The sequence below is a fragment of the Megalobrama amblycephala genome, linkage group LG2 (assembly GCF_018812025.1).
Source record: "Megalobrama amblycephala isolate DHTTF-2021 linkage group LG2, ASM1881202v1, whole genome shotgun sequence".
Taxonomy (NCBI): domain Eukaryota; kingdom Metazoa; phylum Chordata; class Actinopteri; order Cypriniformes; family Xenocyprididae; genus Megalobrama; species Megalobrama amblycephala.
The window spans coordinates 59,614,350-59,626,878 of NC_063045.1; the positions used below are offsets into that span (position 1 = coordinate 59,614,350).

At 36.3% G+C, this 12,529-nt stretch overlaps 1 protein-coding gene across 1 annotated transcript; it reads left to right on the forward strand.

Annotated features, from left to right (window-relative positions):
• Nucleotides 1–1,268: 1,268 nt before the first annotated feature.
• Nucleotides 1,269–11,278, forward strand: LOC125262502. Its single transcript, XM_048181296.1, has 5 exons — nt 1,269–1,332; nt 3,357–3,452; nt 7,529–7,820; nt 9,772–10,128; nt 10,353–11,278. Exons 2-5 carry the CDS (start codon nt 3,392–3,394, stop codon nt 10,354–10,356), a joined length of 714 nt encoding a protein of 237 aa, XP_048037253.1. The 5' UTR covers nt 1,269–1,332; nt 3,357–3,391; the 3' UTR covers nt 10,357–11,278.
• Nucleotides 11,279–12,529: the final 1,251 nt, after the last annotated feature.

The window sequence follows — 12,529 nt, forward strand, 5'->3', positions numbered from 1 at the left end:
GTATTCTGTTATGTGAGTGATATCTGCCTGTCCTGATCTACTGCCTGTATCCTGACCACGATTCTGCCTGTCCCATGCTGTTCCTGTTTGTTCCTGTTTGACCCTGCCTGTACGACCACGCTCACTTTAATAAAGCTTTGCAAATGGATCCCTGCCTGAGTCCCGCTTCGTTACAACCATATTAGCCCAGTTCTGTCAACACTGAATTGGCTTCCTGTTAAACATCGTATAGATTTTAAAATCTTGCTACTTACCTATAAAGCACTAAATGGTTTAGCTCCCCAGTACCTGAGCGAGCTCTTAATGCATTATAGTCCTTCACGTCTATTGAGATCTCAGAATTCAGGCCAGCTGATAATACCTAGAATATCAAAATCAACTGCAGGCAGTAGATCCTTTTCCTATTTGGCACCTAAACTCTGGAACAATCTTCCTGGCATTGTTCGGGAAGCAGACACACTCTGTCAGTTTAAATCTAGACTAAAAACACATCTCTTTAACCTGGCATACACATAACACATTATCAATTTATATTTTCAAATCCGTTAAAGGATTATTAGGCTGCATAAATTAGGTCAGCCGGAACCAGGAACACTTCCGATAATACCAGATGTACTCGTTACATCAGAAGAAGAATGGCATCTACGCCACTATTAGTCTTTCTGTTTAAAATAAAATAAAGTGTTACCATTATTTTGTAACAGTGTCATCTTTTTTAAGAAATTTGAAATTGTCTATTATCTGACCTTCTGTTGGAGGAAACTTTAAAAAAAAAGAAAAAAAAAAGCGTGAAATGAAAAATATTCATGACGCTGTTATAAAATTATTTGTCAGAGTATTGTCACTTAATGACATTTTAATGACAAATTCAATTTGTACCGCTGTAGTTGAGGTCAAGATAAATATTCATGACACTGTTATAATGGCCTCATGACAGCCAATGTCAAAACCAACCACATGACAGTTTAATGTAATGTTAACCCATAAAGCTAAATAATGTCAAGTTTTCATGACAAAGACACTGACAGGTTATGATGTATTGGTTCATGTCAAGTTGTCATAACTCGGACATCTCAAACAATGTCATCTTTGCATTAAAAATGACATAATTGAGCGAATGACATTTAATGACAGTTGTCATAAACATGCATAAAACCTCCTTCATATTTATGATTATGAAGGTGTCATGTCAGTCCTATGCACACCCCTTCAAGTAAAGTGTTACCCAATATTCTTACACTGGTTTTACTCACCTCCTCATTGTGTTCCTCCTCACTTCACTTTCTGCCTCCTCGACTTGCAGTCAGACAATACAACTGTAGCTGACAAGAGGTAACTACCAGCTTATTATTGCTGTTAATAAATTGAATACTATGTGAATTTGTAGTGAATGATGGCATCCATTTTCCAGATTCAATTTACTTGGCAGATTTGATCAATAATGTTAGCTTGTTAACTGCAAAAGAATGCTTGCTGATCTCTTCTAATGTGGTCAGGGGTGCAGGAACTATCTTCACAGGTTTATAAACACAATGCAATTTTTATACATTCAGTAATATTTGAATCAGTAATAATTTTCTCTGTTAATTGTATTGTGCTACTAACCTTTGTTCTTATTAAAATGTTTTAATTTTTTAGTTTTCACTTTTGAAATTATAGTCTATTCTCATCAGAGTCTGAAATTAGATTGTGGCAAAAATGCAATCAAAATCAGTTCCTGAATATGACGCAACGCAGGATTAGTTCACTTCTGAATTAAAAATTTCCTGATAATTTATATCATATTTATATCATATATGTCTTTCTTTCTTCAGTTGAAAAGAAATTAAGGTTTTTTTGGGGGGGGGGGGGGTCAGTTTCAGTGCAGCTTCAAAGAGCTCTACATGATCCCAGACAAGGAATAAGAGTCTTATCTACAGAAATGATCAGTCATTTTCTGAATAAAAAAAATTTAAATTTATATACTTTTTAACCACAAATCCTCAAATGCGCCACGCATTATGTAATCATGTTGGAAAGGTCAAAAATAAACTACCCTTATTCCTCGTCTGGGATCATGTAGAGCTCTTTGAAGCTGCACTGAAAATGACATTTGGACCTTCAACCCGTTGAACCCCAGTGAAGTCCACTATATGGAGAAAAATCCTGGAATGTTTTCCTCAAAAACCTTCATTTCTTTTCACCTGAAGAAAGAAAGAAAGCCATAAACATATTGGATGATAAACAAACCAGCTTCCATGCTTCAAAACATACCTATCCATCATATGCTGTTTTTTCAACAGGATGGATATGTTTAAATCCATGTTAAGGATGCGTTCCTGTCACATATCACACATGTATACTTCAATAAGCTGACAGGACGCAGGTTAATGTGTTTACATGCTGGACGAAATCGGTGTAGGGGCAAAAATCTAGCTGTGACGATCGGTTTATGCTTAAGCCTTTGACCTGGTCCTTAGGGTACACTGGGTACAGTTGGTACACTTTTTGCTTTTTCCGTTACCACACCAAAACTAGGGACTGAAAAGAAGTGATTTTTCATATGACATTTCCTTTACTTGTCTACTAAAATATTAATAATTATTAACATCCATATGTAGGTCATATTTGCCAAAATTAGCTCATAAACACAAGAAGCGGGTACAGTTGAGACACCCATCCGGAATGCTGTAAAGCTGCCAAACCAATTCACTGCAAATGTAAAATACCTTTAAAAATGAGAATTCAACAGTTTTTATTTTCATTCAGCATTTTATCTGATTATTTGTTTAGTTAAAAGTACTTCATTTGAAAAACATTATACAGTAATGGCAAACAGCGATACAATATTTAATTTCAGTCAATCATTTTAATATTAACAGTTGAAAAGTTGAGTAAAAGTAAAAAACATTGAACAATTGCAAACAGCAATAATAAAACAGATGAACACAAAGTCATGCAATATGTCAGTGTTTAGAGCACAGATTAAGGTTTACGAAAATGTAAGTTAACTTTAACCGTCAATGTAAGGATGAGAAGCTATTCAATGTGAAAGCGACGTGGTGAAGTGAAAAACTTGCCTTTGGCCGATGTCTTCGGACTGGAGAACCGCATGTACTTCAAATTTAACATGATCGAAGAGGGCGCAAATATCACAGATCAGACTTGTTGCGTACGCAAGTTAATTAAGGTGTTTCAACTGTACCAACTGTACCTGGTCTACCCTGATAAAGGAAAACAAGTTAACGTGTTTACATGAACATGACCCACCCCCTCCCCAACCCCCTGCAAATTTATACATAGACTTTTGTCAGTCAAAAACACATTTCTGGGTCCATTTGGTGAAATTTGTTTTTTTTAATGTTTTTTTTATACAGATTGCTGACTAGTAAAGGACCTGAGTGAGACCACAATGATTCCTATTTTGAAGCTCTTGCTGGCTTTGGCCACAGTTTTGGGGGTTGTAGTCAGAGGTGGGTAGTAACGAACAACATTTACTTTGTTACATTTACTTGAGTAGTTTTTTGGAAAATTTGTACTTTTTAGAGTAGATTTAAATGTGGGTACTTTTACTTTAACTTGAGTACATTTATAATGAAAAATCTGTACTTTAATATAGCTGATAAACAGATTCTTATAACCCAATTAGCTGATGATACTACACTTAAAAAATGACTTACAGATCCCTATCGCTCTTGATCTTATTAAAGTATTCTCTAAAGCTTTCGATTTATTTTTGAATTTAGATAAATGTGAAACTTCGATACAGTAATTACTAAAGTTAAGAAAAATAATTAACTCCTGGCTCCAAAGGGTCTTTATGAGGAAGGGCTCTCCTCACTAAAGCTGAAGGTGTTTCTCGATTGGCCTGCCCTGCTCTTTCCTTGTATGTAGTCAATTTGTGTGAAGGTTGATAGAATGCTCTTTGACTTTTTGTGGAAACACAAGAGACATTACTTAACTTTGATCAGGGAGGTCTTAACTTTCGTGACTTTGCTTCTTTAAACAATATGTTTAAGATCAATTGGTTGAGGCAATTTTTGACTGATTCTGAATCCATATTGAACACTATTCCTAACTATATTTTTTCTAAAGTTGGTGGTCTCCCCTAGTATGTAACTACAATATTTCTAAATTGCCCATCAAATTATCAAATTTCCATAAGCAGATGCTTCTAGCTTGGCATTTAATTTACAAACATAATTTTAGTCCCCACAGGTAAAGTATTTGGAATAACCATGATATCTGATATAAAAATAAAACTCTTTTTTTCCCCAGGTTGGTTTACTAATAATATTCTTTTGGTTTCTCAACATGTAAATTCAAATGGTCTTTTGTTTTCTTATTCTGAATTTTTAACTAAATATTCTATTCCTGTAACACCCCACGAGACTTTGCCATAGTGATGGATGCTATTGCTCTTTTAAAAAACTCGCGCGTGGATTTCATTTGCTCTCGCGCAAAACTGGACGCGCGCTCTCAAATATACAGTGCTCTCTTATGAACTGCCTCTCCTCTCGCTGAGATATTACGTGTGCGCGCTCAAACTGTGTCCTGCGCGCTCAAGCTCTGTCCTGTGCGCTCGTGAATCTTTCCGTGCTCTTGCAGAAATTAATTAGCTTCTGGATTAAACACTGGCTGATGCGCAATATCTGAGCGAGAGGAGAGGCAGTTCATAAGAGAGCACTGTATATTTGAGAGCGCGCGTCCAGTTTTGCGCGAGAGCAAAGGAAATCCGCGCGCTCGCGCATTGATGTGCTCTCGCGTCACAATAATGTGCTCTTGACATTAGACAGTAAAATAACGCCATACACCCCCCACTTATGCCTTTTTATGATGTACAAGGAAGAAAAAAAAGGGACCTTTCTCCTCTTTTTTTCAATATTAATTTACGTTAAATTACCTCTGGCTCATAGTTTTTTTTTCTTTACTGTTTTTGTGTTTGTTTATAATTCTATTATTGTTGTTAATTCTTTGAATTGTAACTTTTGCCTTTGTCAATAAAAAAAGTTCGATTTTACCCATAAATGTATGTATAACATTTTTCTATACTACTGTAACATTTATACGACTTAGATTTAACACATTATTATGGTCAAAACTACATTGTACTTCAACAAAAAATACTTTATAGCTCCCTTTATCAGTCCATTCAAATGTTTAAAGGTGCCATAGAATGAAAAATTGAATTTATCTTGGCATAGTCGAATAACAAGAGTTCAGTACATGGAAAATACATACAGTGAGTCTCAAACTCCATTGTTTCCTCCTTCTTATATAAATCTCATTTGTTTAAAAGACTTCTGAAGAACAGGCGAATCTCAACATAACACCGACTGTTACGTAACAGTTGGGATCATTAATATGCACGCCCCCAATATTTGCATATGACAGCCCATGTTCAAGGCATTAGACAAGGGCAAAACGTCTGGATGTGCACAGCTGAATCATCAGACTAGGTAAGCAAGCAAGGAAAATAGCGGGGAAAAAACAGATGGAGCAATAATAACTGACATGATCCATGATATCATGATATTTTTAGTGATATTTTTAAATGGTCTTTCTAAATGTTTCGTTAGCATGTTGCTAATGTACTGTTAAATGTGGTTAAAGTTACCATCGTTTCTTACTGTATTCACGGAGACAAGACTGTCATTATTTTCATTTTTAAACACTTGCAGTCTGTATAATTCATAAACACAACTTCATTCTTTATAAATCTCTCTAACAGTGTGTAATGTTAGCTTTAGCCACGGAGCACCATCAAACTCATTCAGAATCAAATGTAAACATCCAAATAAATACTATACTCACATGATCCAACGCATGCATGCAGTATGCATTACGAACATTTTGTAAAGATCCATTTTGAGGGTTATATTAGGTGTGTGAACTTTGTTTATGCAATGTATTATAGAGTCGAGAGCTCGGGGACGGGGAGCGTGAGATTTAAAGGGGCCGCAGCCTGAATCGGCGCATTTATAATAATGCCCCAAAATAGGTAGTTAAAAAAATTTATAAAAAAAAAATATATGTGGTATTTTGAGCTGAAACTTCACAGACACATTCAAGGGACACCTTAGACTTAAATTACATCTTGTGAAAACGTGTTCTATGGCACCTTTAAAATACAGAGACACAATATACATATGGTATATAATATACCATATATATATGATATATATATGGTGCGATAAACCTAAATAAACCCTTTGAAGAGATTAGTGCATGAGCCCTTCTGAATGGAACGCAGGGTAAATTGGTTCGCGAATCAGTTTGAATGAATTGTTCAGTTCCTGCACGCACTGAATCGTCTGAAGCGGGTTCTCACTCGAAGCGTTGGATGAAGTGGCAGTGGACCTACCCAGACAGCAACATAATGCAGCCCAGATTTGGCCCACATCCGGTACATGTGGATTACATGCGGACTGGATATATGCTGGATCTGGGCCAACACTATGTTGCTGTCTGGGTACAGTCAATTAAAAGCTAACCTGTAAGTGCATCCTATTGCTTGCCAGCAATGAAGATCTTTATTAGTTGAACTGCGTATGCTGTCTGTGAACAATTCCACACAGGTATTGTTTTCATTTGATTTAAATTCATACAGACAATAGCATTTTACGACCAAACAGATTATTACGCCACGATAACAAAGTAGCTTTTCTGTACCGTTTTTAAGGACATATATCTTAATTTATACATTAAATAAGATACCATTGTTCAGAGATTATGAAATGAACACCCGCGGTTCGTCTTGAAAATGAACGCCTTTGCGTTGACACAGTTAACCAGCACCTGCAGAAATATACATTTGATTACATTTTGGAGAACAGACGGAAGAAGATCCGTCAATGTGCATTTGATCATTGTTTGTGTTCAGATGTTCAGCGAGCACATGTAAAGAGTTTTCTCTTTCTTCTTTCAAATGTAGCTAAGTTACTTTGAGTAAATATTTCTCTAAGTACTTGTACTTTTACTTGAGTACAGTTTTTGGATACTCTACCCACCTCTGTGTGTGTGTGTGTGTGTGTGTGTGTGTGCTTGTTTTTGTGACATATCAGGACACAAATGTGTATAATGACATGGGTATGACATAGGTATTACAAGGAGAGGGTGACTTATGAGGACATTACCCATATCCCCACTTTTCAAAAGGCTTATAAATCATACAGAATGAGTTTTTGTGAGAAAGTAAAAGTGTGCACAGTTTCCTGTGATGGGTAGGTTTAGGGGTAGAGGTAGTGTAGGGTGATAGAAGATACGGTTTGTACAGTATAAAAACCATTACGCCTATGGAATGTCCCCACAATTCACAAAAACAAACGTGTGTGTGTGTGTGTGTGTGTGTGTGTGTGTGTGTGTGTGTGTGTGTGTGTGCTCTAAAGGTATTACCTACCTATTCTCCTAAATCACAATCTACAATGTCTGTTTTATCCATCCATGAAATAGTTATACAGTTTTGTTCTATGCACACATGAACTAAAGGATCAGTACCTGATAAATTACTTTGTGAATGTTTGCATGTCACCACTGTGTTTCCTGACAGGTCAGAATCTGATATGTGATGGCAATTTTGAGAGGAATCAGCTTCAAAACGCCGCCCAGCAAGCACTAGATGCCATTGGTTCTACTCGCAGGGCGACTGCTTCTCACGAGCTAGCAGACCGGGGCCAGCATGTCTTCAACAACAACCTCCTTAAGTTCCCCCGCAGTGTTCTGGAGGACCTGCTGAAAGATGTGGGGGGCTACGAGCAGCTGAATAACCTGATAGAGGACCTGAAGCCCCTCAGCCAAACTCAACAAGATGCAATTAGCAATAAAATGGTGGCCCACTTCAGGTCAGTGTGTGTGTGCTCAGGTGAGATGAGAGCTATAGTGTGTAGAAACTTTAGAGTGTAAGTGTAGTAGGTCTGGATGATAAAGTGATATAAATAATTATCATGATAAAAAATTAAGGTTTAATGGCACAGCTCTCACACTCATGCAGACCACATCTGCACACAATCCATATTGTGAACACTGTTATGTGTGCGGTGTAGTACAATTCAAATGTCACGAAAGACCATATCTTGTGCTGTTCTGTATCATATATGGACTGGAGTAAGCATGTTTCAGTTTTTATGGACATATTGAAAAAAGCATTGACTGCATCTAGTTTTCTGAATTGTAACCACACTTCAGAATGTTTAGCCATTGCCCTGTGTGATGTGTCTGAAGGTGCAGGGTTGTTAGAAATGTCTTCTTTGGTGTTTTACTTTCCATAGAAAAATTAGGATTTATAGTGGAAACAGACCTGATCCAAATGGATCCTTGGAAGGGTCAAGCCGTGACTGATTGGCTCGTTCTGTCATGTGTCAGGGACATCAGTGGTTTCTCAGTTTTGCTCATTTCCATAGAAACTTTAGTTCTGTGGACGCTCTGCTTTCTGCACTCACCAAGGGAGGAAGAGTAAAGTTCTTCTGGACCCATGAAGCTGAAGCTGCCTTTTCTGAGCTCAAGTGCCGATTTATATCTGTCCTTATCCTAACTTTCCCAGAACCTGACAAACCATTGTTGGTGAAGTTTCATAAGAATCTGGAATACATCCAACAGGCCAAATGTTTTTAAAGTCCACCGCATCTGTGCTGAATCTCGTCGCATGATGCAATGCTACAAAACTTTGACTCGTGATTAGAATCTAAACTCTGTCTTCATAATGCTGTATGTACACCATCAGTGTGCTCATTTATAATAAATCAAGTTTGACAAGACAGACAGTACAACATCTAATACTATGAGAGGGCGAAACAGTCTGTATCATATCTCACCTGTTACATTACCATTAACATTACGCAGCATTTGCTATTAAACCGTATTACTTCACTGCCACAGCAGTAATTTCTCCCTCCGCTCATCATGGCTGATACCCTGTGGGGAAAGAATGGGCCTCCAAAAGCTTTCTCTTCCATTGAAACAACTCGCAGATTAAACTAATGCCATTCCTCAGACGGCTAATCTGGTCTTCCGCTTGCAATTAGTTTATAAATAAAGCAGAACATATAGCTGAATTTAAAATTCAAATCTCTCTCAAATTCTGCCTTTCAGAAATGTAGAGCATTGGCTCCATATGTACCCCAGTGCCTCTCTACATGATGTTCCAGTAAATCTTCCTCTCAATTTTCTGCAAACCAATTTTTGGTCAGCAGTGCCTTGCTATTAATAGCCCACAAATCTCGTTCTTGTTTACCACTTACCTGTGAAGTAAGCAAATGCTTATTCCTCCTTTGTTCAGGAAATCACTCAGAAACCACCAACAGATCACTCTATTCATCCTCACTTTCTTCAGATTTCTCAGATGCTCCAAATCTACTTGCAATTCTAAATTTGATCCATTTGTCTTTCTCCAATACAGTAGGCTACTATACTGTACTGTATATATTATAAACAGATCTGTTAATAAGCAGCCATTCAATATTCATTGCTAGTTTACCCACACCCCTCCAGCCTAATCAGTCAGTTTTTCTTATTTTTAGCCCACAGAAGTTCCCAAATTTAATCTCCAGCCGATCCCCTTATCAACAATAATAATTCAATAATACAATAAAACATTGCTTTCCAAACAACGTGTCTCACACAGACAAGCTTATCAATTACCCATTCAACAATCTAGCCACAGCAGTGATTTCTTTATTTATTTTTATTTAAATGTGTATCATTTCACTGCTGCAGTGATTGCAGTGCTTTCTCCCCTTGTCAAAAATAATCTTTAGATGTGTTTTTTTTTTTTTTTTGGTGTGTTTGTCTCTGTAGTCCGAAGGACGGTTATGTGGATTATAATGCAGCTGTGTACGGAGCGTATGTGGAGGAGCTCCGAAAGGCACTTGTGGCATACCTCAAGGGTTGTACATCTAACAACCAAGGTGACAAATACAAACTCCATGAAAAGCGTTCGCGGGTGCAGTTCATCGCCGATGAGATGGTGAACCGTAATGTGTTTGTGGACCCAATGGCCTGCGATCACTGGCTGAAGAAGGACCAAAACAAACATGCAAAACAGTTCAATGAGATCAGAGCTGCATTGAAGAAAATGATCCAGAACATCCTGAAGGACTTCAAAGAAGTGTCCAAAAAGATCAAAGTCTTTCGTGAGGGAAACAGCTGTAGCAGGTTAGACAGCTGACTCCTGGATTACATTCATGTACAAACAATACATATAACTGTTAATGCACAAAAATCAATCAATAAATAAGCCATAAAAGTGAATCATTGACAGACCCAAAAGACCTTCTGAGGAGTTCAGTAGAGCTCCTCTTAGTCCATTAAATCATGTAGTGGATGACCTTCAAAGTAAAGCACATTTTCTCATGTAACTCTTGTTCTCTTTTCAACAGCTAGAGACATCAAGAGATCTGTCTTCTGACCCGGAGTGATCACTGGGAGGAGCTCTTCTTTCTGAAATCAATAAGCAATGCTTTGGTTTTACCCACATTCGCTTTTAAATCACATGAGCTAATAATAATAATAATAATAATAATAATAATAATTTCAACTCTCTTTAGACCAGATCATTGCCTTGTTTAATTAAACCCAACAGGGCTCTATCATCTAAAAACTCAAGTATTTGACAAGAGACCGTACGATGTCATGGGACTCTTTTTATAGTTAAATAGGAATAATTGACCCAAAAATGAGAATCTGTTGATACTTTACTCACTCTCAGACCATTCAAGATTTACAAACCCCATTTCCACAGAAGAGGGACATTAGAGAAATTACAGTACACAAAAGAAAAGATTGTATGTTTGTAATGTATGATGTGTTTTATTTGTGTGTGTTTTGTGTTGAAGCCAAAGACAAATTTAAACTCTCAGAACTGAGCCTTCAATTACAAATTCCCAAATATCCCAACTTTTCTGGAAATGGGGTTTGCAGAATAAGTTTTGTTTCATGTATTGAAGCATTTCTTGTGAAGGATCTAAGGATTCTCAATAGCCTACTTGATTTATATCATTTATCATTTAATCATTATTATTATTATTATTAATTGATGTAATTTTATGTTTTCATATTTTATCATACTTATTTCCTTTCTATTGTTGTTTAATCTTATGATTGTGTGGTTTGAAGGGATGTTTGTCTTCATGAGAAAGAGAAAAGAGAATGTCTCCATTTCAAGGTTTTTAACATCACTGGACGATAATGTGAAGAAGTCATTTTTCATTGTTTTTCCTTTGGTATAATAAAACTTGGATTTGTGCTGGTCAGACGAAACATACGCAACTAAGATTATTCAATAAAGTCTGCTCTTTTATCATCACCTTGTCTCCTTCTGTTCTTTGTGCAATTCATTTATGCTGAAGTAAAATTGAACATTTTACCTCTTGCTATATCAAAGCAAGAAAAAATTAATACTGAATGACTTTTTAATATCTGTGTGTGAGCCCTGTAATGAACTGGTCATCATATATAGATATATATATATATATATACACACACACACACACACAGACACACACCATGCCACCATAGAGTCATCGTCATTTATGTAAGTGCATTATATAAAAAATAAACAATTTCTGCCTAATGTATTTACAAAGAGAAATAGACTCATTTGTCCAGTCAGCATTATTTATTTTGGATTAGAATATGAGCTGATAAAAACAAACAAATATCTACGTCTGGTGATAGCTGATGAGAGCTACGGCTACGGAAAGCCTGAGCGCACATTTGGCAAGGTCATTATTGCAAATACAGTCCGGCTGCCATCAGAGCAGTCTCAGCTTCATGCATGCACTCTGATGTGCATCTGTAGGCAGTGTTGGGTACTCTAAAAAAGTAGTTAATTTAATTACCAGCTACTAATTACATATTCTACAGTGTAATTAGATTACTGAAGTAAACACTCTCTCTAAAAAGTATTGGATTACTTATAACTAAATACTTTCTAAATCCCATTTCAATCTCAAACAGTTCAGCAGCTCTTACAGAAAATTAAGAATTTTACTATAAAAAAAAAAAAAACATGGTTAATATAGTTAAACAATGGTAACCGCAAATTAACCATTGTTTTGCTACACTATCCATACTTTACCATGGTATTTGTAGTAAAACTGTGGTTATGCAAATAGTAATCATTTTGCCAAAAAAAAAAAAACATGGTTACTACACTGTTACTATAATAAAACCATGCATGGTCAATTTTCATATACAAGGATAGACATGAAACTGCTCTTTTAATTCTTTCAAATAAACAATATACTGCATGAATTAGGCCTATCCTTGAACTGACAAAGTGTGTAAAAGGAGGTTACTTTAAAACATACACTTTAACATTAACTTTTAAAGTTAAATCCACTATTATTTTATATAGAATTCCTCTATACTTTATACAGTACACAGAAAAAAAAAAGATTTTTGCTGCTTGTTCAAATTACTTAATTAAAATGAGCTAAAGCTACACAATTCCTACACACTTAATTTCATTGTGTTCAATGCACTTAAATATATCTAATATTTTGTTTGTGTTGGGATTACATGAATCAATTTTGTTGCATTAACTGAAACTGGG

Coding starts and splice junctions, on each gene's coding strand:
- LOC125262502 (XM_048181296.1), top strand. CDS start 3,392: ATGATTCCTATTTTGAAGCTCTTGCTGGCTTTGGCCACAGTTTTGGGG. Junction 3,453..7,528: donor TTTGGGGGTTGTAGTCAGAG/GTGGGTAGTAAC, acceptor GTTTCCTGACAG/GTCAGAATCTGATATGTGAT. Junction 7,821..9,771: donor AAAATGGTGGCCCACTTCAG/GTCAGTGTGTGT, acceptor TTGTCTCTGTAG/TCCGAAGGACGGTTATGTGG.